The 23,394-nt window shown below is 44.0% G+C and overlaps 2 protein-coding genes across 5 annotated transcripts in view; one reads left to right on the top strand and one right to left on the bottom strand.

Moving 5' to 3' along the window:
- Positions 1-966: 966 nt before the first annotated feature.
- GCHFR (GTP cyclohydrolase I feedback regulator) lies at positions 967-12,814 on the bottom strand. The gene is made up of 3 exons (XM_080997805.1): positions 12,657-12,814; positions 7,113-7,207; positions 967-1,734 (listed from the first exon to the last, which is right to left on the bottom strand). Exons 1-3 carry the CDS (start codon positions 12,690-12,692, stop codon positions 1,554-1,556), a joined length of 312 nt encoding a protein of 103 aa, XP_080853931.1. The 5' UTR covers positions 12,693-12,814; the 3' UTR covers positions 967-1,553.
- Positions 12,815-20,913: 8,099 nt separating this feature from the next.
- RMDN3 (regulator of microtubule dynamics 3) overlaps positions 20,914-23,394 on the top strand; it is a 36,894-nt gene continuing 34,413 nt past the window's right edge. Inside the window, exons 1-2 of one of the 4 annotated variants that reach the window (XM_080997286.1) lie at positions 20,914-21,059; positions 22,592-22,794. In XM_080997286.1, coding sequence (XP_080853412.1) covers positions 22,599-22,794 — 196 coding nt within the window. In that variant the 5' untranslated portion in view covers positions 20,914-21,059; positions 22,592-22,598. Of the gene's footprint in view, positions 21,060-21,105; positions 21,379-21,622; positions 21,926-22,591; positions 22,795-23,394 lie in introns of those variants that run through there. The other 3 variants (XM_080997284.1, XM_080997287.1, XM_080997285.1) reach the window with 3 other exon arrangements.

Here is a 23,394-nt window from a genome sequence, read left to right as displayed (position 1 = left end):
GTGGCTCTGCTTCTGCTTAGATATCGGGTGCCCACACTGTCAAAGCTACCAAGTCAAGTTTCTCCTCCCATTGACAGACCATGGGCTAGTTTTAATCTTATGGAAACTGCCAGAAAATGGTTCCTGCTGTTGGCAACTCCACAGATGGGTATAAGTTATATAAATGATTGCCATGTTTACAAGGTATCTCCAGCAACTTCTGTGTTAAAAAAATTGTGTGTTAAAGGGAGTTTCAAAGACACTGAAATGGTGATGTGATTAATAGATAGACACATTGGTTGCATTTATTAGTTGAGAAGAAGTCACCAGAAGGTTGTCGTGCAATGGACCTTTGAGAAACCTATTGCTTCTGTTCCCACATGGAAGGCTTTTTTTTAAAAAAGGGTTCTGAAATACATTGGATGCACCCTCAAATCTGCAGCAATCATCATGGCAGGTACTGGTGCTGTTTTTGGTCTTTTCTCACTGTTCTCATTAACAGGGAAACATGGAGATTCTATATAATCAGTGTTGGCCACAGTACATGACCATATTTTCAAACACAAGGGGAGTAAATGGTTTGGCACTACACTACTAAATCAGTAAATAGCCCATGATACTGCCATGTTCCTACAGCTTCTTGAAGAATGGAAGGCTGTACAAGTTGGGATAGCTCAGTTGGTAGAGCATGAGACTTTAGGGTTGTGGGATTGAGCCCACTGGGCAAAAGATTGCTGCATTCCAGGGGGCTGGACTAGATGACCCTTGTGGTCCCTTCCAACTCTACAATTCTATGATTCTACTAAGGCTGTGGGCCTCTGATTCATTATCTGGCAATGCAGGAACTGGCCCATATCCAGGGTCATTATCTGTGTACTTCTAAAGCCTTTTAGCGGCAGCTGCTCATTATTTCTCAGAAATTCATTCAAGAGTTAAAACGCTTGCCCGCTGCTACTTCAAAGGAATTAAACTTTGGACAATGTGAAGTCTGTTTGTTAAATTATTTTATTTTGCCAGCTATTTTAAGAACGGCTAACTGCATAAACACAGTTCCAAATAATCCCAGCAATGAATGGACTGGTACAATTACAAAACTGATGTTCAAATATTTACAGGACCTTTCGCCTCCATTTTCCAGTTTGCATATAGAAGGGGTAACTAAAAAAACCACATTCAGGATTCTATTCATACTCGTTAACTTGAGTTCACCCTAGATTATTTTCAGCTTGGAGATATGCTGTGCTTACTGGTGATCAACTTGTTCTGCAGCAGCACCCACCCCTTTCTCAGCAAAGTAACAAACTTATAAGCTTGGCCTTTTCTCCCCTCAGCCACTCTAGCCTGAGAGAGTTACTTTAATGCCAGCTTTTCATCATTCAACAGGAACAAATGAGGATAATGCTGCTATATTGGCAGTTCTGGACTGGCATTCCAATTAATGCTCAAAAAGGATTGATCTCTTCAGGCCAACGCCAGCCCTAACTGGGCCACCTTCCTATGATGCGCTTGTGGTAGTGGTACCTATGTTTCATAATGCCTTAAAACAAGTAACACGCTGGAAAACGAAGGCAGGACTATGCTGGGCGATTTACAGCAATATCTTGAGCAGAGAGAAAATCAGAGTTCTCTGTACTTTCTTTGTGGAGGCACCACACCAGTGTCTGGCCCACTCCCGTCATGCTGATCACACGATAACCACGCTTCTCCAGCTTGTCCAAGACGATCCGAGGGGCATCGTGCACATAGTATTCCCAGCTGTTGTAAACAAGATGTGGAAACAATGAGAAGAAGCAGTTTCCCAAATAACTTCAACTGAACTGTAACCGCCACTTGGGGAAGGCTACCAAATTCCCTCAAGGTTCTGACAGCGCAATCTGTAGAAAGTAACTGGACGTGTAAACTAAAGTGGTACAGATCAGGGTTATGCCCAGTTACGGCTTTGCCAGCCCAATTTTTTGGAAGACTTAGGACAGGGTTGGGAAACCTCAGGCCTTGGGGCCAAAGGTAGTTCTTTCCAGCTCCTCCTGGGCCTGGAAAGGGGTTAGTTTAACCTCTGATTTGCTAGTAGTAGGCTCCATACAGACCAATCACACCATCCAGATCAGGGGTAGGCAACCTAAGGCCCGGGGGCTAGATGCGGCCCAACTGCCTTCTCAATCCGGCCCGCGGACGGTCCGGGAATCAGCATGTTTTTACATGAGTAGAATGTGCCCTTTTATTTAAAATGCATCTCTGGGTTATTTGTGGGGCATAGGAATTCATTCATGTTTTTTCTTCAAAATATAGTCTGGCACACCCCATGATCTGAGAGACAGTGGACCGGCCCACGGCTGAAGAAGGGTGCTGACCCCTGATCTGGAGCAGCTTTATCCAACCTGGTGCCCTTCAGATGTTTTGGACCACAACTCCCATCAGCTCTTGCCAACTTGGGTATTGGGTGATCTAGATAGGATTAGCATGAAGCTTACACACTTTCATGGCAGAGTGAGGTCAAAACCAATTGTAAATGCAAGTTTGGAGTTGAACTTGGCTGTGGAATCTTCAGCTTATCTTCTTTTTTCAGTTTAGGGGTCACTTATAGAAACATTAAAATGCCCATTGAATAATGAGGAAATAGGAAGGATGGCCTACAACTTGGGAATCTAACTGATAAGAAGAAATTAACAAGGGAATCCAAATCGACTCTGCTCTTGATACATCCAAACTAATAAAGGATAATTAACATCGCCGATGGTTCTTGCCACATATTTCGGGCTAGATGAGAGGTTGTCTTGCTCCGTGGGGAAATCCATGGCTGTGTATGACCCAGATCAAGCCACACAATCTCCATTTATTTAGGTACTTTCTTGTTAACTACATTTGTAATCCCAGCTGATGCATGCTTGTTTTAAGATTTCCAGGCTTACTCCAAAATACTTTTTTCAATTAAAAAACCATCCACTTGCACCTTTAAAACAGGGGTGGGGAACGTGTGACCTTCTAGTTCCGGCTGAACCAGAACCCCCATCATCCCTCAATACTGACCATTCTGGCTGGAGCTAGAATCCAACGATATCTGGAGAGCCTCAGGTTCCCTACATCTGCTTTAAAACTAACAGGAATTATTTTACTGAAAGAGTGGATTACCTGCATAATCATTTAGTGCAACTGGATTTTTAATACAGTTAGAAGCTACTTAGTTATAACACTTTAAGTGTTGTAGATATGCCCTTCACAAGTCGTTTACAACTTGAAGAGCGCCATAATTGCTTAGAAAAGCAATCTTCCCTTAGTATGGCTCAATCTCTGCCTTGATATTTTAATAGGCCTCCCTTGGTTGTGTTCCTACTTGGTTCTCTAAACTGATCCCTCTGACTTAACCTTCCTGGAATGCAGGTTTTCACACCCACAGCAAAGATGCCAAGTATAGCCCTACATTCCACCAAGGCAGGTTTGTTTTTTGTTTTTCCCCCTCTTCCTCCTCTTCAATTACAAAAGGGAGGAGGCAAGCTACGCAGCCTTTTGCCGTGGCAACAGAGACAGGAAAAGCATCTACTGACTAAACAGTGATTGCATCCTAGAAATGGATGGGGTAAGAATTAGAACTTGCAATGTTTGGAGACACATCAGCCAGAGACAAGTACAAAAGTTGACATGAGGGAGTGACACTTCTCACAGCAAGCCCTAGAGCAGGGAAAGGCCACGTGCTGCCCTCCAGTTGTTTTGGTTTACAAACCCCATCATCCTTGACCATTGGCCCTGCCTTCTGGGGCTGATGGGAGTTGCAATTCCCAAATTCTGGAGGGCACCATGTTGACTATATCCAATCTAAAACAAGGTCTCAGGTAGGATTCCTTTCGCATCAAGGTTTTTAATGCTTGATGTTTTGTGTTTTTAGATATGCTGAAAGCCACCCAGAGTAGCTGGGGAGACCCAGCCAGATGGGCAGGGTATGAATAATAAAGTTGTTGTTGTTGCTGCTGCTGTTGTTGTATGAATAATAAAGTTGTTGTTGTTGATACATCCCACCACATAGTTGCCACACACCTGCTGGAAATGAACAAGGACACTTCTCTGGTGAGCACGAGAACTCAGTGGCAGGTAACTTTTTCAGTCCAAAGGCCACATTCTCTCATGTACCACCTTCCAGGGGAAACATGCCAGTGGTGGGTGGGGTTAGAGGTAAAAGTGGATGCAGCAATTGATGCGACTCTTAGAATCATAGAATCATAGAATCATAGAGTTGGAAGAGACCACAAGGGCCATCGAGTCCAACCCCCTGCCAAGCAGGAAACACCATCAGAGCACTCCTGACATATGGTTGTCAAGCCTCTGCTTAAAGACCTCCAAAGAAGGAGACTCCACCACACTCCTTGGCAGCAAATTCCACTGTCGAACAGCTCTTACTGTCAGGAAGTTCTTCCTAATGTTTAGGTGGAATCTTCTTTCTTGTAGTTTGGATCCATTGCTCCGTGTCCGCTTCTCTGGAGCAGCAGAAAACAACCTTTCTCCCTCCTCTATGTGACATTCTTTTATATATTTGAACATGGCTATCATATCACCCCTTAACCTCCTCTTCTCCAGGCTAAACATGCCCAGCTCCCTTAGCCGTTCCTCATAAGGCATCGTTTCCAGGCCTTTGACCATTTTGGTTGCCCTCCTCTGGACACGTTCCAGTTTGTCAGTGTCCTTCTTGAACTGTGGTGCCCAGAACTGGACACAGTACTCCAGGTGAGGTCTGACCAGAGCAGAATACAGTGGCACCATTACTTCCCTTGATCTAGATGCTATACTCCTATTGATGCAGCCCAGAATTGCATTGGCTTTTTTAGCTGCCGCGTCACACTGTTGGCTCATGTCAAGTTTGTGGTCAACCAAGACTCCTAGATCCTTTTCACATGTACTGCTCTCAAGCCAGGTGTCACCCATCTTGTATTTGTACCTCTCATTTTTTTTGCCCAAGTGCAATACTTTACATTTCTCCCTGTTACCTTTCGACATGAAGCTACATTCCATCCACACAAAAGCCAGAGGGTTGTTTTCCCCCACATGCACACACCTGGAGGGGGCTTGGCCTAGGGACAGTCTCAAGGGTCAAAATGAGGCCTCGAGGGCCACACTCATCACCCAAGGCTTAAAGGTCCTCACTCCTTCTTGAAGGCACTTGCAGGAAGGCAGCTGATCAGAATTCTAGGGGGCCTCTCAAGACAAGCTGGTGCTTCCAACAAATGCCATTTTCCAGCAATGCAATTTTACACATTAAATCGCTTTTTCTCTACTAGTAAAATAGTTGCTTTCAAGTATAAACTGTACGATCAGGGAATACGACAATGAGAAGGGAAAGAGCAGAAAACATCATTAAGAGTGCATTGTGGTTTTAAGAAGGGCATGATTATAAATGACAAGGGGGGGATGCTAGTTCTTCTTCACCATTTCTTAGTTCTTATCTCTGAGGTAAATATTCATGTGGGAGAAAAATGTTCCTTAATTTTCTTTTTCTTCAAATCTGAAATACTTGTTTGTTTCAAGAGATTTTCAGTCTCACCTTATAGTTATGAAACAATAAAGTATCACCTTCAAAACTGTGTGTTTAAATCGTAATTACAGGGTTCTGTATTGTGTGGGGACCTTCCACAAGTATAGGAGGCTTCCTGCTTCAAAAGTTCACTCTCCAGCATTGGAGGGCGACATTAACAGTGATGGTGGGCCAAAGCTTTGGGTGCTCTTCATCACACAATGCTACTTGTGGGGGAGATTATAACACCTGAAAAGGGCTTCAGACATACTTGAGAGAGTGTCAAAGGAACACCAGACTGAAAACAGACTGAGGACAGGAAGGGGAGAATGCACAAGGCAGAAGTTGAACTAATGATGAGGAAGTGGTAAAACATTTACTCTGCATGTGGAAGGTCCCAGGTCCAATCCCTGGCATCTCCAGGTAGGTCTGGGGGAGAGCTCCACCTGAAATCCTGGAGAGCTGCTGCCAGTCAGTGCAGGAATTTAGAGCTAGATGGACCAATGGTCTGACTCAGTGCAAGGCAGCTTCCTATATATTTAGGGGCTGAAGCAAGATGAAAGTCCTGCAAGGGACAGTGGCTGGAACACTCCTCCTGAAATTTCTCAGCATGAATGGGCCTTCATTTTTATTTTATTTTTTTACTGTTGTTCCAACCCTACTCTGGCATTAAGCCCTCACACAATGTTTACTGCATGAGAGGAAGAGTGGGGCCACACTTGCTGGTCACAACCCCATTGCCCATGCATTGAGTGGAAAGGTCTAAAGCAGGGAGCCTGACCTGCGAGTGTACAAGTATACAGCAGGCTTCTTGCTTCAGATTTTCCCCTCCCTAATGCATGGATAGCAGAGGCAGGGCCAGCAGGGGATGAGATGGAAGGGGTGGATCCAGCTAGGCCTGAAGAGGACTCTTTTCATTTACTTTGGACTGAAGTCCAGGAAACATCTCGGCAGCAGGGTGGAGTGTTCCATCCATCCTAAAGAATACACAGAGTTTTCACAGAGCTGAATGATGAAGGTGACCAGCAGGGCACGGTTTGGCCATAGATGCAGTGTGTGAGGAAATGTTTTTAACCACTTAGATCAGGGGTAGCCAACATGGTGCCCTCCACATGTTGACATAAAATGCAGACACTGAGTTGGTAATGGACTTTTCACTGTGCCTCCAAATTTTAGATTCCAATTCACATATGAACATATAAAAAACTGCCTTACACTGTACGGGTCAAACCACTGGTCTATTGAACTCAGTATTGCCTAAAAACTAAACTGAAGTCTGGTTCTCATATTCACTTGGCTTATCTACACTTGTTACTTTATTTTTGTTTCATTTAGACTAGCAACTGGATGTGTGGACCGAAATCCACTGAAAAACCTCCAGTTTGAGAGGTGATAGAAACATCTTGCCTGCAGTGCTGTAGCTGTGATGGCCTATTCACACATGCAAGGCGCTATTTGATACTGCAGGCATCCTGTGATGAACACAAGGACATTTGAATTGCCCATAAGTATTGAATTTGCAGTGCACATGCAAAATCAAAAGGCGACAGTCACGTTGTACTCTCAAAATCTCTGACTGGTTAACCAAAGGATGGAGAAGCAAAAAGATGGGAGATCAAATACCCACAGAAATACTTACAAATGGTTCCCCAGCATGTTTCTTTTCGTGGCCCCAAGGTAATGCATCAGGTTTGGGTCAGAGTGCTCATCACCAACCATGGTGGGCCCAACCTCCTGCAGGGAGAAATACCCGGTTTCATTACTGAAAATCATATTGGGATCAGGGCATTCATTCAGTCCATCTAGCAAGAGTGTCTAATCCATCTAATCCAAGGGTCAGGAACTTGTGGCCATCCTGATATTGATTGATTACTCTTATTTTTTCCTTATTCCGATGATGATATTATTTATAGCGACTCAGAGACTTCTATGCATGGCCCAGGAAGGTGGATACAGCAGGAATGCAAAAGGAAACATTCTGCTAGAGCTCCTCCTGCAGGCTGAACAAGGGACACCAGGATTTCCATATGCATCGTTTATCCTGCCAAGTTAGTTATTATGCTTAAATTCAGATTAACTAGAGAGAAGAGAAACGCAGTGAAGGGTTAGAAGAATAACTGTTTAAACAGTTACGCTACTTAGAGGCTGAAGAAGCCTTAGCTGCAACCAAGATCACTAGCCACACTTTTTACTAGCCTGCCTGCCCAAACCTACAAGTCATATCAACCTATTAGGGGAGCAAGGAGAGAGGCGGAGAGCACTTCCACTTCTTTTCCATTGAAGAAGAAGAAGAAGCAGAAGCAGAAGCAGCAGCTTTGACTAATTGCCTGGAGCCACTTCCTACTCACCACAAGCTAAAGGTGAACCATTTGAATGCTTGCAAAATCTTACTTAGATCTCAAAGGAGCCACTTTGCAAATATACTGCTTTAAAATGTTCAGAGCATGGAGTCTCAAAATATGCTAAGAAGCAACTTTTACCCCAAAGGTCAAGATGCTTGCCAAACAGCAAAGGGAACCCACAATGGCTGTGCGACAAAGAGGCTGCAATGCTAAAAGGGTCCACTGTGTGACCAGACCACGGTTCAGGAAAGGGAAAGAAGAAAACAGTGCAACTGCCACAGCTTATTCAGAAACCACGAAGGAGCTCTTTCACGCTCACTGTGGCATGCACTGCAGAGCAATGTCTACAAGAGCACGCCACAGCCAAATGACCTCGCAAACCCTCTTGTCCAGCAGAAAACATATTCAGTGCAACAGCGTTTCCTGGCCAATTTGTCCAGGAAATGACTTGGCATTCCAGCTTCATAAGCCCTTTGAGTAAAGGGACCGAGTGCTGCAGGAACTGGCGAATAAGCTTTGTACATCCCTGGACTGTATTTGGGAAAGAGAAACTTGCATTGTTTGAAATGGCTGTAGGCAGACAACAAAATGTTGTCACCCTATGGTCCCCCCCCCCCCTTTATTCATATTAGTTAATGGTCTAGTCAGTGTTCTAAAGCTTCTCAAAATTTGCTCCCCTTTCATTTCCTACAAAATATGCATTGCAAATAAAAAAATGTCAGACTCCTATAGAAAGCTAGAATTTATTCATACTGAGGGTGTAATCCTAAACAAATTCATTTGGGAGCAAGTCACCCTGAACTCAACTTACTTGTGAGTAAACAGTAGGATTGTGGTGTTTATTGCTTAAGCAAATGTGTGATATGTTGGTGGCAAGGGGAAAATACTGTAGGTACAGTGGTGCCTCGCAAGACGAAAAGAATCCGTTCCGCGAGTCTCTTCGTCTTGCGGGTTTTTTCGTCTTGCGAAGCAAGCCCATTAGCAGTTTAGCGGATTAGTGCTACAGGGCTTAGCAGGCTTAGTGGATCAGCTGATAAGCGGCTTAACGATAAGCTGATAAGCGGCTTAAGGATCAGCTGATAAGCGGCTTAACGATAAGCTGATAAACGGCTTAGCATCAGCTGTTAAGCGGCTTAGCCATCAGCTGATAAGCAGTTTAGCGGCTTGGGAAAAAGGGAAAAAGGAAAAAAAACCTGCAGGAACTCGCAAGACATTTTCGTCTTGCGAAGCAAGCACATAGGAAATTCGTTTTGCGAAGCACCTCCAAAACGGAAAACCCTTTCGTCTAGCGGGTTTTCCGTCTTGCGAGGCATTCGTCTTGCGGGGCACCACTGTATAAAAAGGAGAATTTCTAGATGCCAAGATCCAAGTCTGGGGCAAGTACTCCTTGGTGAGAGAACCCCAGCAGAGTTTTCACATCACAAAATATGCAGCAAAGTAAAGCATGGAAGTATAGGCTGGTAGACCTTTAAATTATCCCCCTGTAAATTCCAAAAAAACCCTTCTTCCTCATCATAGAAAAAGACCACACATTTGGTCAGTTAAAAATGGTTTACTTACAAACTCTGCAAAGGTCATATTCATGTGCTTTTCCACACAGCATTCAGAAGAAGTTGCAGGCAGTAAACCTGACTTAGTTACAGTGGTAAAAGTTCCTAAATTATTTGCATAGGAATTCAAGAAAGGCTTGTTAGAGTCATGTGGTCTGAGCTTCGAGCAACCAAGGTAGGCTGACAGAAACGAAGTCTTGATTACCCAGTCCCGCCCAAGGTGGGCTAAGCCTTGCAAGACAGCTTACTCTATGGTCTTAATCCCTTCATGCATAAATTAGACCTAAGCATGTAGGTTATTTGAGGCTGGTTATCTGACATGATCCACTACAGATTTCTTAAAAACTTTTTTTTTTAATGTGCTGCAATGTATAGTGTACCACACAGAGACACAAGGGAGCAAAGGTGAAACTTGATAGAGCTTTTCATAACAAATGAGGGCAAGAGTATCCATTTGTGTATCAGAGAGGAACTGGAATTTTTAACTTTTATTCGATTTTTAAAGCACGACTGTGCAACCCCATTTGATTCACTATGCACTGCGACACACTGCCTTTGTGTTTACAGATCAAAATGACTGGAAGTTTCTTCCACGTTGCCCTTTGCCACTCTTCACTCAGTTTCCAGTTGTTTTGTAACTCCATTTCTTTCCTTTGCTAACATTCAATACACCTAGCCCATGCAGCTTGATACTCTGGCTGGCAGGCAGAGGCCCCTGCAATGAATATAATGGGACTCTGCTAGAGTCTCTACCCAGCAAGAACAGAGCAATACATCTGCACAGTTCCTGCCCCCCTTTGCCCGAAGTCACTCAGGTTGAGAAATAACACATTAAAAAAGCTAGACTCAAAGTGCTTCCCGGCAGTCACTATTTTGCAGAAGGGATTTCCCTGTATCAGGAGGTTTTTAATGTTTGATGTTTTATTATGTTTTTATATGTGCTGGAAGCCACCCAAGAGTGGCTGGGGAAACCCAGTCAGATGGGTGGGGTAGTATTTATTATTATTATTATTATTATTATTATTATTATTATTATTAAAACATGTATCAGAGATTTAGGTTGGTGCAATGCAACAAATTCACTTAACACACTTTTTGCAGCTCAAAAAGCGACATGGAAATGCACTGGGAAATGTAGGATAAATGACTGAATAATGGGAAGGCAAGCAAATCAAGATGAATGCTCATAGTCATACAACCACCCTATAAGAAAATCAGAGCGACCGCTCAACCAAGACTGGTCACAGTTTAATCACTACATAAGCTTTCTGCAGGTTGAGGGAACTGGTGTAGCAGCAGAGCCAAACCTAGGAGTAAGGGCTGGCTCCAGGCATGCGTGCTTAGTAAAGCAGAAAAGAACTGGTATACTGTATGTGCCACCATATACAAAGCTGCCACCACATACAAAGCTGTTGGTATTCTGAGATTCCACAAAAGCATAGAGTACAAAAGGGGACCAGAAATTCAGCTTTACAGTTTTCCTTTCCTTTCCCTTGGCTCAAGCTTCTAGTCCTTATGGGCAAAAATAAATTGGAATGTGTGGGGGCAGTGCTCAGCAAAGGCCAAGTGACATTTTCAGTTGGCTAGGAGATGCGGCTTCCATGCCTAGCCTCGTCCCTTCCATGCCCAGTACAATCCAATAAATATCCACTCAGAAGTAAGTTTAACGATGCATGATCTCAGATGTGTTTAGGATTCCAGCCTAAATTATGGGAAAGAGTGAGTGAAGATATGCCTAATCTGCATTATGTACACAAGTTGCAAACAATGGGAGTTACCATGGCATGGAATCTTTCCGCTGTAATTTACAGACTGAGGAGTGCTGAAATAATATCACAGGGTATGCAATTTCAGAGTGTTTCCCAACCTTCTGTATGCAAAGCATAAGCATTACTACTTAGCTCTGGTCCTTTCCCTGGGGTTTGCGTCACATTACATTTTTAAGTGTGCAGATAAAATATAATGCATCAAGCAGCTTTAAATGTGCTCATTTGGTTCCATCTAGGCATATACACATACACATACAAACCACCAAACACATAAATACATATATACATACATACTTACATGCCTGCACATACACATACTGTACATACATATATATGCCCCTCTCACAGGTCTGTTTTGAGGATAGAAAGAAGGAGGCTATATATGCTGTTTTGAACTCCTAGGAGAAAAGGTACAATATACAAAATAGTAGCCTTCTACCATTTTTTGTAGGGTGAGCTAGTGCAGTGCAGTAGCTAACAGTCTAATATAGGAATCAGGAATTCCTTGGTTCAAATCTTACCTCAGGCATGAAAATAGATAATATTAACCTAACCACTTTCTTTGAGCCGCAGCCTCCCAACTACAATATGCGAGTAATAAAACTGCCCTAACTTGTGGAGCTGTCATAAGAATTACAACAATAATGTACCAATGTAAATTGATTTGAATACTAAAATCTTCTACATAAATAAGCAGTTATTAGTCATTCACATGTAACAGAACTTCTGGCAGCATTGTCTAAATTTACATCAGACTCAAGCTGCTTGTCATGCAAAGCTATAACATACAGTATTGGACTTCAGTCCGTTATTTTTGTCAAGGAGACAAAAAGTAAGCGCTATCAGTTTGTAATCTAGGACATGCAAACTGTCTTATCACGCAACTATTCTACAGAATCACTGGTTGCTTCCTCAGCCTGAATAACAGCAACTTTTAGCATCAAAAAGGCAAACTTGGCGCCCGTCTGATACGCTGAGATATATCCACAGTAGGTTCACGCTAACAGACAGACCACCCTCGGGACCATCGCTCAGCGGAAGAAGCCACCTGTCGAGCATCCGTTGAGAACTGCTGCACTAAGTTACCTGGACACTTTAGCAGGTGGCATCCCTGAAAAAGGAAGGAAACCAGGAAACAGCCAGGTATGTTTCGATCCATGCCGAGATCACAAAGCCACCCTGGGGGGGGGGGGTTGCCAATCACACCGCCACCAGCACAGCACAGAAAGAGGCAGCCCCATCGGGATCCGAAAATACTTATGCACGCTCAGAGGCCAAAGCGAGAAACAAGGGCCGGCCGCTATTTAATGCAGGGACGTATTATAGCCTGGAAGCAGCGGCACCTCCTGCAAGGCAAATGGGATCAACTCTGTCCCGCGCCCCAGTCCACCTCTGCAAGCGGACACGGGCGGGCAGCAACCCATTCGGGGCCGCCCCTCGCCTTCCTGGGCATGGGCACCGACGGGCTCCTGCTCAGCACCATCCCGGCAAGCCCACCTAGAGCTCCCCCCGAGCTGCTCACCATGCGGATCTGAGTACTGATGAGGACGTACGGCATGATGCCCCGCCGCGAAGCGCTGCCCTCAAGGTGGCCGCCGCTCCCGCACGCCCCGCTTTTGCAGCGCAACGCCCACGTGACATCCTGCCACGCCGCGGCCACGCCCTCGCTCCGAGGAGCCAATCGGCGAGCGGGCTGCGGCGCTGGAACGCGAATTGCTTGGCTTCGGGGGCGCGGGCGGCTTAAGGGGCACGCGGCGGCGTTCCGTCGCTTTTGCGCTCGGACCTGGACTGCCAGGGGGTCACGTGCGAGGGCCCCCCCTCTCGTCTGCACTCTGCTGCGTTGCATACCCGGGTGGGTCACCCCACAGCCTCAAGGCTCCGCGGGGCAGAGGCTTTTTCCCCCACAGCCTTAAACTCCTCCGCGTCGAAAGCCGTGCACCGCCACCAACCTCCTCCTGCTCCTCCCTTCAGGCGTTTCTGTCGCCGCAGACAGACAAGAGGGTGGTGGGGCGGTGACCCATATGCCCTCATAGACCAGCCTCCGTCGGCACCCCCTCTGTGAAATATACGGCATGATACACCTGCCGATCTTCCCGTGCGATCCTATACATGTCACAAAATAAGGCACGCACAGGACTGCAAACTTTAGTTTTACTCTCCCGAAGAATTCGATGGGAATGAGAAGCATTTCAGTTTGGCTGGATGTAATGTTGTTGTTTAGTCGTTTAGTCGTGTCCGACTCTTCGTGACCCCATGGACCAGAGCACGCCAGGCACTCCTGTCTTCCACTGCCTCCCGCAGTTTGGTCAAACTCATGTTTGTAGCTTCGAGAACACTGTCCAACCATCTCGTCCTCCGCCGTCCCCATCTCCTTGTGCCCTCAATCTTTCCCAACATCAGGGTCTTTTCCAGGGAGTCTTCTCTTCTCATGAGGTGGCCAAAGTATTGGAGCCTCAGCTTCAGGATCTGTCCTTCCAGTGAGCGGTTTTATCTTCTTGCAGTCCATGGGACTCTCAAGAGTCTCCTCCAGCACCATAATTCAAAAGCATCAATTCTTTGGCCATCAGCCTTCTTTATAGTCCAGCTATCACTTCCATACATCACTACTGGGAAAACCATAGCTTTAACTATACGTACCTTTGTTGGCAAGGTGATGTCTCTGCTTTTTAAGATGCTGTCTAGGTTTGGCTGGATGTAATATAGTCAGTGCTTTTTCCTGTAAAAAATGTCTAGGGGTACTCTCATTTTGACTCAAGAAAATCACCATTTTATAGGGAAAAATAAATACAGTAAACAGACAAAAGTACAAAGATTCACAAAATGTTTAGGGGTATGCTACTCCTTCATCCCCCCAGAAAAAAAGCACTGAATATAATTAAAAATATTTACCGCAGTACATGGCAACATTAATCTGCCCTCGCTAGGGTTTCCATTCCTTCCCTGAAGGAGCGGGCATGTAACTTGGGGGTACTCCTGAATCCTTTGCTGTCGCTTGAAGCTCAGGTGGCCTCAAAAGGAGTGGCTGTGTGCCAGAGGGCAAGTGGGATGGGGCCCCCCTCCCTCAATGGTCAGTTAGTTAGAAAGACAAAGGGTAATTTAGGATGGAGTTTTGTGGCAGTTTCTAAAAGTCAGCAAGCTGAAGAGAGGGCCATGTTTTTGAGGATGTCTATTTTTTATTTGAATCCAGGACTACGTCTATGGGTGGCGGGGGCAGCGGCAGTGCTCTGAACCCCTCCATGGCAGGCTCAGGTTGTATATAAGTGTAAATAAACCTTATTATCTTAAAGAAACCATAGTCTCCGCTGTGCCTCATTTCCAAAGGAAACACGAATCCTGGGTAAGTGCCTGGACCCCTGGAATCTAACACTGTTGTGGAGGTTGTGGTGGCTTGTAACAATACTCTTCATAGACTTCCTTTAAATAGAGCAATAAGTTTGAAGGTTGGGGGAGCAATCTTTCACTCATTTTTTTGCTTTTGAACCAGGAGGTGGGGCTGTGCACAACAGAATAATAATATTGAAATAGCAAATGTGGGGCACGGAACAGTCTCTACATATTCATTTCCTTTGTCTTGTATTTATTATTTTATTATCTTTGAAGGAAAAAGCACAAACCTCTCAGGGTCTCAAGGTATAGTCTGAGGACACATGAGGCCACCATCTTTCTAAAACTGATGAGGTCTGGATCTGGGTCAGTGCTAGGGTGGGTGAGTACCTGAAACCACATATATGCTGCCTTGAGCTCCATGATGGAAGAAATATAGAATAAATGATTCATTTGTAATTTAACAGAGCATCTCATTTTCTGCTTCACTGTTGCTTTCATGGATATCTTTGTTCAGTCGGCATAATTTTAAATAAACATTACAAAACACCCTAAGTCTCAAGTAACCTTCATGCAAAGGAAACCAAATTCAGGTGGGTGCTGTGCCCTCAGAACTTTTCATCACTCAGAGAAGTGGGGTGAACATAACAGCAACCAATTGTGCTCTGAGCTTTTTCATGCAATTCACGTTTGAGAAGGCTTGAGGTGATTTAGCTGCCTCGTAAATTATGGTTTGGTTCCTTTACATAATATTAGAGATAAATGGCTTTTTAAGCAAGATTTGTGTGTGCCTTTTCTGTTGTTGCAACAGCTTTTTCAAATTAATGCTTTCTTCTTCACTCTATAAGTGCTACAACTAATCTTTGAGTTTATTAAGATTGTTCATAGTTTCTTGAGATCAGCCAACATGGTTAAATTAAGAGACAGAGAGCTTCCTACACAGAGCGAACATCCTTTTTCTATCCTTCCTTTCAGTATAAAATATATTCGAGGCAGTTTACAAACAATAAAGCAACTATTACAATGATTTGCAACAAGGCTAAAAACAATAAAGCAACTTTTACAAAGTTTGCAACAAGGCTAAAAGCAGCAGTAGCAGTAAAATCCTTAAAATGGAGGGGATCCCAAAATAGCTCCCTGAAATAAAACAGTATTTGCTTCTTGTCTAGATAAAATAAACTTTCTTAGGAGGCTGCACCATGGCCACTCTCTAGCTCTTAAAGGGAGAGGTAATACTTGAGATATACTTGGTCCAAGTTATGTCTGTCTATCAAATTAGCATCCACTTGGCTGATAAAGGATTGGTGTGATCTGATCTGTGCACAGCTCTGTGGGTTAGAGTGTAGGGCTGATAACGCCAAGTTTGCAGGTTCGATCCCCGTATGGGACAGCTGCATATTCCTGCATTGCAGGGGATTGGACTAGATGATCCTCAGGGTCCCTTCCAACTCTACAATTCTATGATTCTGTTATCTGATCTACCAACTCCAGACAAGCCTGTCATCCACATTCTGCACACTGAAGCTTCCAGACTATCTTCAAGGGCAGTGCATTACATTACAGAAATCTAATGTGAAAGTGATTAGAGCAGGAGAAATTGAGGCCAGGTCTGGTTTTTCCAGGAAAGGGTGCAAGTGGCATAAAAGATAAAAAGGTCAAAGGTCATCCTGGTCACTGTTGCTGCCTAGGTATCCAGGAACAGGGCTGGGTTGAGAAAGAACCCTCAAGCTGTGGATCTGATGCTTCAAGAGAAGAGCAACTGTATGTGTACCAGTGATGGGAATGCACTGGAGCCTGAGTCAATGGTAATGTGCCCACAGTCTGAGCAACCAGTGGTGCATTCAAAAACGTTTTCTGTTGTGGCTCCCCGACTATGTAACATCCTACCCTGGAAGCTCAAATGGTGGAGACCATGATGAGTTTCTACCATCAAGTAAAAACATCCTTATTCTTCCAAGAATTTGGGGTGAACCAGTGAGGCCACATTTTCAGTATTTTTAGACCATTCTGTTTCTTTTTTATTGCTTTAAGTTGTGTATATTTTTAATTGTTCATGATATTTTGGAAATTACAGACATTGCTATAAATGACAAAAGATGGAATACAAATCTAGATAATAATTACAAAAAGTTACATGGTTCGTTCCTTCCAACTCTATGATTCTATGAATTGATTTGATAATCTTGAAATGCGCACTTAATATATTTGGATGACTAAAAACATCATTTGCACATTCTATTTTTTCCCCATTCTATTTTTTTTTCATTTTTATCCCTAGGGTCCCACTCCTTTTGTTTCTTTGTTTGTCTGGGAAAACCTCTTTTGTGTTTGTAGAAACTTTCAACCATCGCCATTTTACTGGAGTTGAAGAGATCATTCATTACAAGATGAAAAGTCTGACAGCGTGTTGACACTGCAGCGAAAAGTCACGTGCAAATATAACCAGCCCCGGAAACATGAACGTTATTATTTTTTAAAAAATCATTTTTTTACTAAAACTTGGCGCATAACTAAATTAATTAAAGTAATTACATTTCCTTTCTAGTATTCTTCTTAATTATTTAAGCTTACCTTACTCTAGAATATTACCTTGTCACTGTCCTTTGATCCTGCTCCATGAAATGAGGTCATGGATTTGTGTGTGTGTTTATGATGGAACAATGGTTTTCATTTTGATGTCATGAGTAAAGAATTAAGGACTTTTCCTGTTAGCATGAAGAAATAAAATCAAAAACAAGAAACATATGGGAGAGAAAACTCTAATAAGTAACATTTTGTACTAACCCAATTACTAAAAACAAATTAAATCCCGACAATGCTACTCTGGCTTCAAGATGGGCTGGCTGACCCATTCAGGATTTCCTTATCTCTTATATGCATTATTTCTTTGGCTTAATCACTGTCGGGTTTTGTTTTGACCACAGAAGAGCATAACTGAAAAAGGATGGGGCTAATTTAATAACTATCACGTCTAGAAGAAGGGCAATAGCTCACTAGTAGGAAAAGCTTAATTCCTGACATCTGTTATGAAAAGGGTCTCAGGTACAGAGCTGGAAGTCCTGAAAAGTAACTCCCAGTCTTAGTAGGGAATACTGTGCTAAGTCTGACTCAAGGCAGTTCCTTTTCTTACACCTGTCTTTCTCAGTGGGCAATTTCTAGAAAGTTCAGAGATGCCGGACTCAATGCAGCCCGGGAGTCACACCTTCGCACCTATAAGCCTGGTCCCCAATCCCAGATGTCTGGAAGCTGTTTGTTGTTACTTCTGACTTGAAGGATGAATATTACCATTATTTTTTCATCTTCTGTTTAAAGCTGCAATCCTATCCACGCTTATAAGTAGGTCTTATTGAAATAGGTTTAAGTGTGCATAGGAACTGGCCGAATTTGCCTTATTTGATAACACTGAGGGTGTTGATCACGAACATGGCAGTGCTTAATGGGTTTTTACCATAGTCTGACTCTGACTATGGTGGGTTTAGTTTAAAGAGAACAGTTTGATATTACTTTCACAAAGGCTGATGTTCCAACACCAGCCAAGTCCCATAAACACAGTCCAAGCTATGATTTATAATACTGTCTAGATAGGATCTTTAATATCCGCAAAGGCCTAACTTCAAACTCCCGCTGTCTTGAGCCTCTGTTATTCCTTCCTTGATAACAAACGGATAGTGAATAATAATTTGAAGGCTTACAGCAACGTAGTTTCCTTTTTCCACTCACCCTTAGGGATTTGTCAGATGAAATCTATTCCATTTGCTTTCAACCCAAAGCTCTTACGTCAGCAATGCAGCCTGACAGGCCAAGAGCGGATTTCTAACAGTATTATATAGCTGGAACACTCACAGACTTCAGGGACTGCCTTATGTCCTGATCTGATATTATCTGTATGATGCAAAGCCAAATATTGTTTACTGGAAAAAATGGAAGTTTGGTGACTTGCAGGTGTAATCCCTGAGCACTTAAAACATGTCAACTTGCCTCATGGGATTACTATACATTGTTTATAACAAAGTCTTGCATCACCAAACTTTGTGACTTCTAATAAGGCATGTTTTAGTATGAGCCCCACCTTTCAATTTACCCATGTGCATTGGCAAACCCCTTTGTCAGTGACCTTCCCATATTGCACACAACATCCTCATATGTTTCCTCCCAACCCAGCCGGTAACAGACCATCCCAAGTTGTGAGGGGAAGATCTGCAAGGAGCTTTCATTGACTTTAAATTGAATGTGAATTGAATGATCTTGCACAATCAGGGACCGTGTGTTATCAGTGTTCTTGATTGTAGTGGAGCATATGTGGGCATCCCTGCTGCCTTCCACATTTGGAACATAGGAAGCTGCCTTATGCAGAGCCAGGTCATTGTTCCATCAGCCTTTGGTCGACAAAGCATTCTATGGCTTTTTAAATGTTTTTGTGGGAGGGCTTTATTGGTTTGTTTTTGTCTTAAGTATTTTGTGTTCTCATTTTGTATTTTTATGTTGTGAACTGCCCTGTAATCTTCAGGTGAAGGGCAGTATACAAATTTAATAAATGAAAAATAAAAATAATCCAGATGGGGTGATCTGATAACCATTATAAGCAACCAGGACCTGGTAGCCACTATGCTATATTAAGACTAGCAGAAAGACCTGACAGAAATGTTGGGCTTGGCCTGGAATTCTTTGGCCTAGGGCAGTGATGGCCAAACTTGGCCCTCCAGCTGTTTTGGGACTACAACTCCCATCATTCCTAGCTAACAGGACCAGTGGTCAGGGTGATGGGAATTGTAGTCCCAAAACAGCTGGAGGGCCAAGTTTGGCCATCACTGGCCTAGGGTGAACCCTAGATGTCCAATTAATAAAATGACATTTTCAGGCTTACATTGAATGGATAACTTTAAAATATGTGGTTATTTTGAGGCTGTTGTAAGTCCCCAGGGGGAAAGTGTGCTGCCACAGAAGCTGTAAGATTAGATATGTGTGATTCAAATTTCCCAATGTGCAGATAGTCTTATTCATTTATTAAACCTGTATCATAACCTCCAGGGTGTATGGGGTTTTAGAGGGGTAGTACCTCTGGTGGGGGACATGCTTCTTCTGGGGCAGTCTGTCCACTTTTGGTCCCCACCCTGCACTCAGCTCTCACCTGTAGCTACTAGAAGCTGTCAGCATGCAACAGCAGCCATACCCCAGGAACAGCTACGGCTTTGACTGGCCAGCTAAACCAGGTGAGGGTAGCCGATCGGTCTCAAACTCTTGGGGAGTTAGGGACTTTGTCTGTGTGCGAAGAAAGGCACATTGAACCGATGAGACCAATAGTAGGTCCAACAGCCAAGAAGGCGGTTTCTACATGTCCTGTAGAGGGAAGTGAGAGGCAGATCCGGCTCATCAGCCCAGGAAGGTAGTCCATCTAGGAGACAGAAAACACTGATCCTAAACTTCCATCTGTCAGTCTTCCCTAAAGAGTTGAGAGCTGCATAGGCAGAGAGAACTCCCTGCCGCTTCACTTCCAAAAAACTATACCCATATGGTCCAGCATCCTGTTTCCCACAGTACTCTCCTACTGTTCTCCCCCAACAACTGGCATTTAGCAGCGTACTGCCTCTCATGCTGGGAGAACATATCCATCATGACTTCCAGCCAGGGCCAGATTTAGGTTTGATGAGGCCCTAAGCTAATGATGATAACGGGGCCCTTTATATGTCCAGCTGTCCTTTGTCAACAACAATTTTTTGCTGTTTTTTGTGTTGAATATATGCTATATGGCAATTTATGGACCTAATAGGTATCTAAAGCCATTTGCCACCGTTGCTGTATGTAGGCTTTATTTTATGTTTTTTTTATCTTATATTTTGGAAATGTACATCCAGTTTTTTCCCTTTAATTTTTTGGGGGTCCCCAAGAGAGTGCGGTCCTAAGCTATAGCTTGTTTAGCTTACACGTAAATTCGGCACTGCTCCCAGCCATTGATGCTCCCAAACCAACCCCAAGCCCTTTCACATTCTTGCACCATTCGAAATTTGGGCATCTCCCAACGCGACAAGTTAGGCAGAGAACAGCCTCTGTTTTAATTGTACACACCACTAGCAGACGTCTAGGCATCCGCCCGGGCGCTCCTGATTCCACGCCTCGCCCCGGTCTGGTGTTTTCCCCACCCGTGTTTCCCTATTGCTCAAGCATAGGCAAACTCGGCCATCCAGATGTTTTTTGGCACTACAACTCCCACCATCCCTAGCTAACAGGACCAGTGGTCAGGGATGATGGGAATTGTAGTCTCCACTGTGGGAGGCAGTAATGCTCCTAGAAACACTTGTGCTCCGCTCCTGCTTGTAGGCTTCTCACGGGCGCCTGGTTGGCCACCGTGAGAACGGGACGCCTGCTTTGCCCGGCCGCTGGTCTGATCCGGCACGGCTTCTCTCTACGTTCTAGAGGCGTGGCCTTTCTCTCCGTCAATTCTCCGCGCCACCTTTCCACCGGCGGAGGGATGAGTCGTGCCCCGACGTCATTTCTATGCGCCGGCGAGAGGACTGGCCTGCGGCGGGCTAAGGGGGAAACGCGGGGAACGAGGAGGGCGGCGGACGGTGGCCGCTCGAGGACATATCCAGCGAGAAGCGCAGCGGTAATTTAAATAGCTGGAGAAGGAGCGCTTTGAAGTTTTCACTCAGCCTCCTCAAGCGGCTCGCGCGCCGCAACCGTCGCCTTGCGGCTTTCCTGACTCTTTGGGCGCGCGCGCGGCCTCCTTTTCGAGTAGGGGAAGGAGGCGAAGGAGGAGAAAGGGGCGCTTGCCTGTTGAAGCATTAGTTCCTGGGCACATAGAACTACACACAGGCAGAGGGGGAGAGCGAGTCTAGTTTCATTTCTGAAAGAGGGACGGTGTAAGTCCCATACTTGCCTATTCTGGAGTAAACCCCACTGAGTTCAGTTGGCCTTACTCCCATGTAAGTGAGTGCAGGATTGCACCCTCCATCTCTTGTCAATGCAGCCCAAGAGATCCGCTGTGGCGCAACGCAATTCTCTGCGGTGCCACAAATCTCTCTTTCTCTCAAAGCGTTTTGCTGCCAACAGACCAATAATGTGGCTCTTCGGAATTTAGAACTCGGCCTTCTCTGCGCATGCGCCTGGAGCGGCGGGAGATGCTGGGGCAACGCGCCTCCTGTCGCCCATGGGTGGGGGTCGGGGTGCGGGTGGGGAAGGGGCGCGTGCCTCAGTTCTGCGGCTCACCAGTTCCCGCTATCTCTGAGCACACCCAGTGGGTGGCGACCCCTACATGCTCCTTCTTTCAGTAACGTTTGTGGTTTAAGAACCGCAGTGTCATCGCGGGGTCAGAGGCTTGGCCCAATTGTCAAATCGCCTGAGCTGGGTAGACAAGAGTTTAAAACCTGTTTGGTGGTTTTGGACCCCTAAGGCTCAGTATTTCTTATCTCGAAACACATCATGTAGAGGGTGCTGACAAACCGTATTAAGGGGAAACTGGTATATTTACATGTAAGTGGGTTTAGATTTCTGTGTATTTGTGTATGTATTTATGCATGTATGTGAGAGAGGCAGCTAAATTGGGAAAGAGTGACCTGGGAAGAAGATTATGTGGCTTCAGTTCTTTGAAATTGCTACTAATGCGGACGGTGACCTGCTTTGAAATGGGAGTGTTTTTGGCAAGGTTGCTAGGTTATCACTTGTGTCCTCCCTGTTACCTGTTGAGCTCCTGGATTGAACTGTATTATCTGAGTCAAATGTGTATAGCTTCAACTACAGAACTTTATCATGTGGAATGAAATCTCATTGAATGACCTTTGGTATTTGATTATATTTCAGTGTAAAATTCTGTTTCTCCTAAGCATTAATTTGCCATTGAGGTCACCAAATCAGGATTTCCCTCCTATATAGATAGAACATCAGAGTATTTATTTTTACATATGCTGAGAAGTAGGTTGCTGTCTATCTCTTGTATCGAAGAACTGACGGTTATGTTGCTGCACCCTCTTTGTTTTTGTTTTATTTAAAAAATGCTTAGCTTGTAAATATTTTAGACTTATTTTATTTTGAAATATTGTTAAGCACATAACACTTACCATGTGTTATAATACAGCACTTTCTCCTTCATGTTGTGTCTGTTTCATAAATACAAATTATGGCCTGCTTGAATTGTTTCAGATGCATCATGTCCAAAATGGTGGTCTTCCGTGTGGGACTTGGTGTGGTCCTGGGAGCTGCTGCAGGAATAGGTCTCTTCTACTACTTCTACAAACAAAAGAGAAAAAAGCCCCAGCAAAGATCCAAATCACCAAACGTACAGAGTCAACATAATGCTCTGGACCCTAAAGAACACACACAAATTCTACAGCCTTATAATCAGGGTACAAAGATGGTTTCCATTTTTTAAATTATCTTTTGTACTTTTATTTTTTCTAAGACTAGAGTTACTCAAACTGGTAAGAGGTTGTGAGGTTAATTTATCGCCATTAAACTTGGAATTCACATGCCTAGTATTACTCTTATTTGCTTAATTTCAGTGAAAGTATGCTCTGAGATGAATGGGTAGATTAGTTGAGAATTCTGTTTGTATCTGATAAGTTATAATTACTTTAAAAATAAAGACACAACTCTGCTGAACTTGCCAAATGGGAATATATTAAAAGATTCAATTTTTCTGTAAATTAACAAATTACAATTAGACGTTAAGTTGTAAATGCTTAATGTGTACAAGTCTGCATATGCACAAGGCTCTTTCTGCAGACTGGAAAAGCAGTTATATTAGTGTAGGTTATATACCCTTGTACTATTTATCTGCAAAATGTTGATGGCTAGCATGTTTGCATCGCTGTATCAATGATATGTACAATGCTATGGGAATTGACTGCATTTTTCCCCAGAGCAGGTTTTTATCTCTTTTTCCTGGGAAGTCTCTGGGTTCTCCATTCTGGGAGAAGCTTCCTTCTACCAAGTCAGACTTTTGA

Source organism: Podarcis pityusensis, assembly GCF_964106645.2.
Source record: "Podarcis pityusensis genome assembly, chromosome: 1".
NCBI lineage: Eukaryota > Metazoa > Chordata > Lepidosauria > Squamata > Lacertidae > Podarcis > Podarcis pityusensis.
This window is presented reverse-complemented; position numbering and strand designations above follow the sequence as displayed.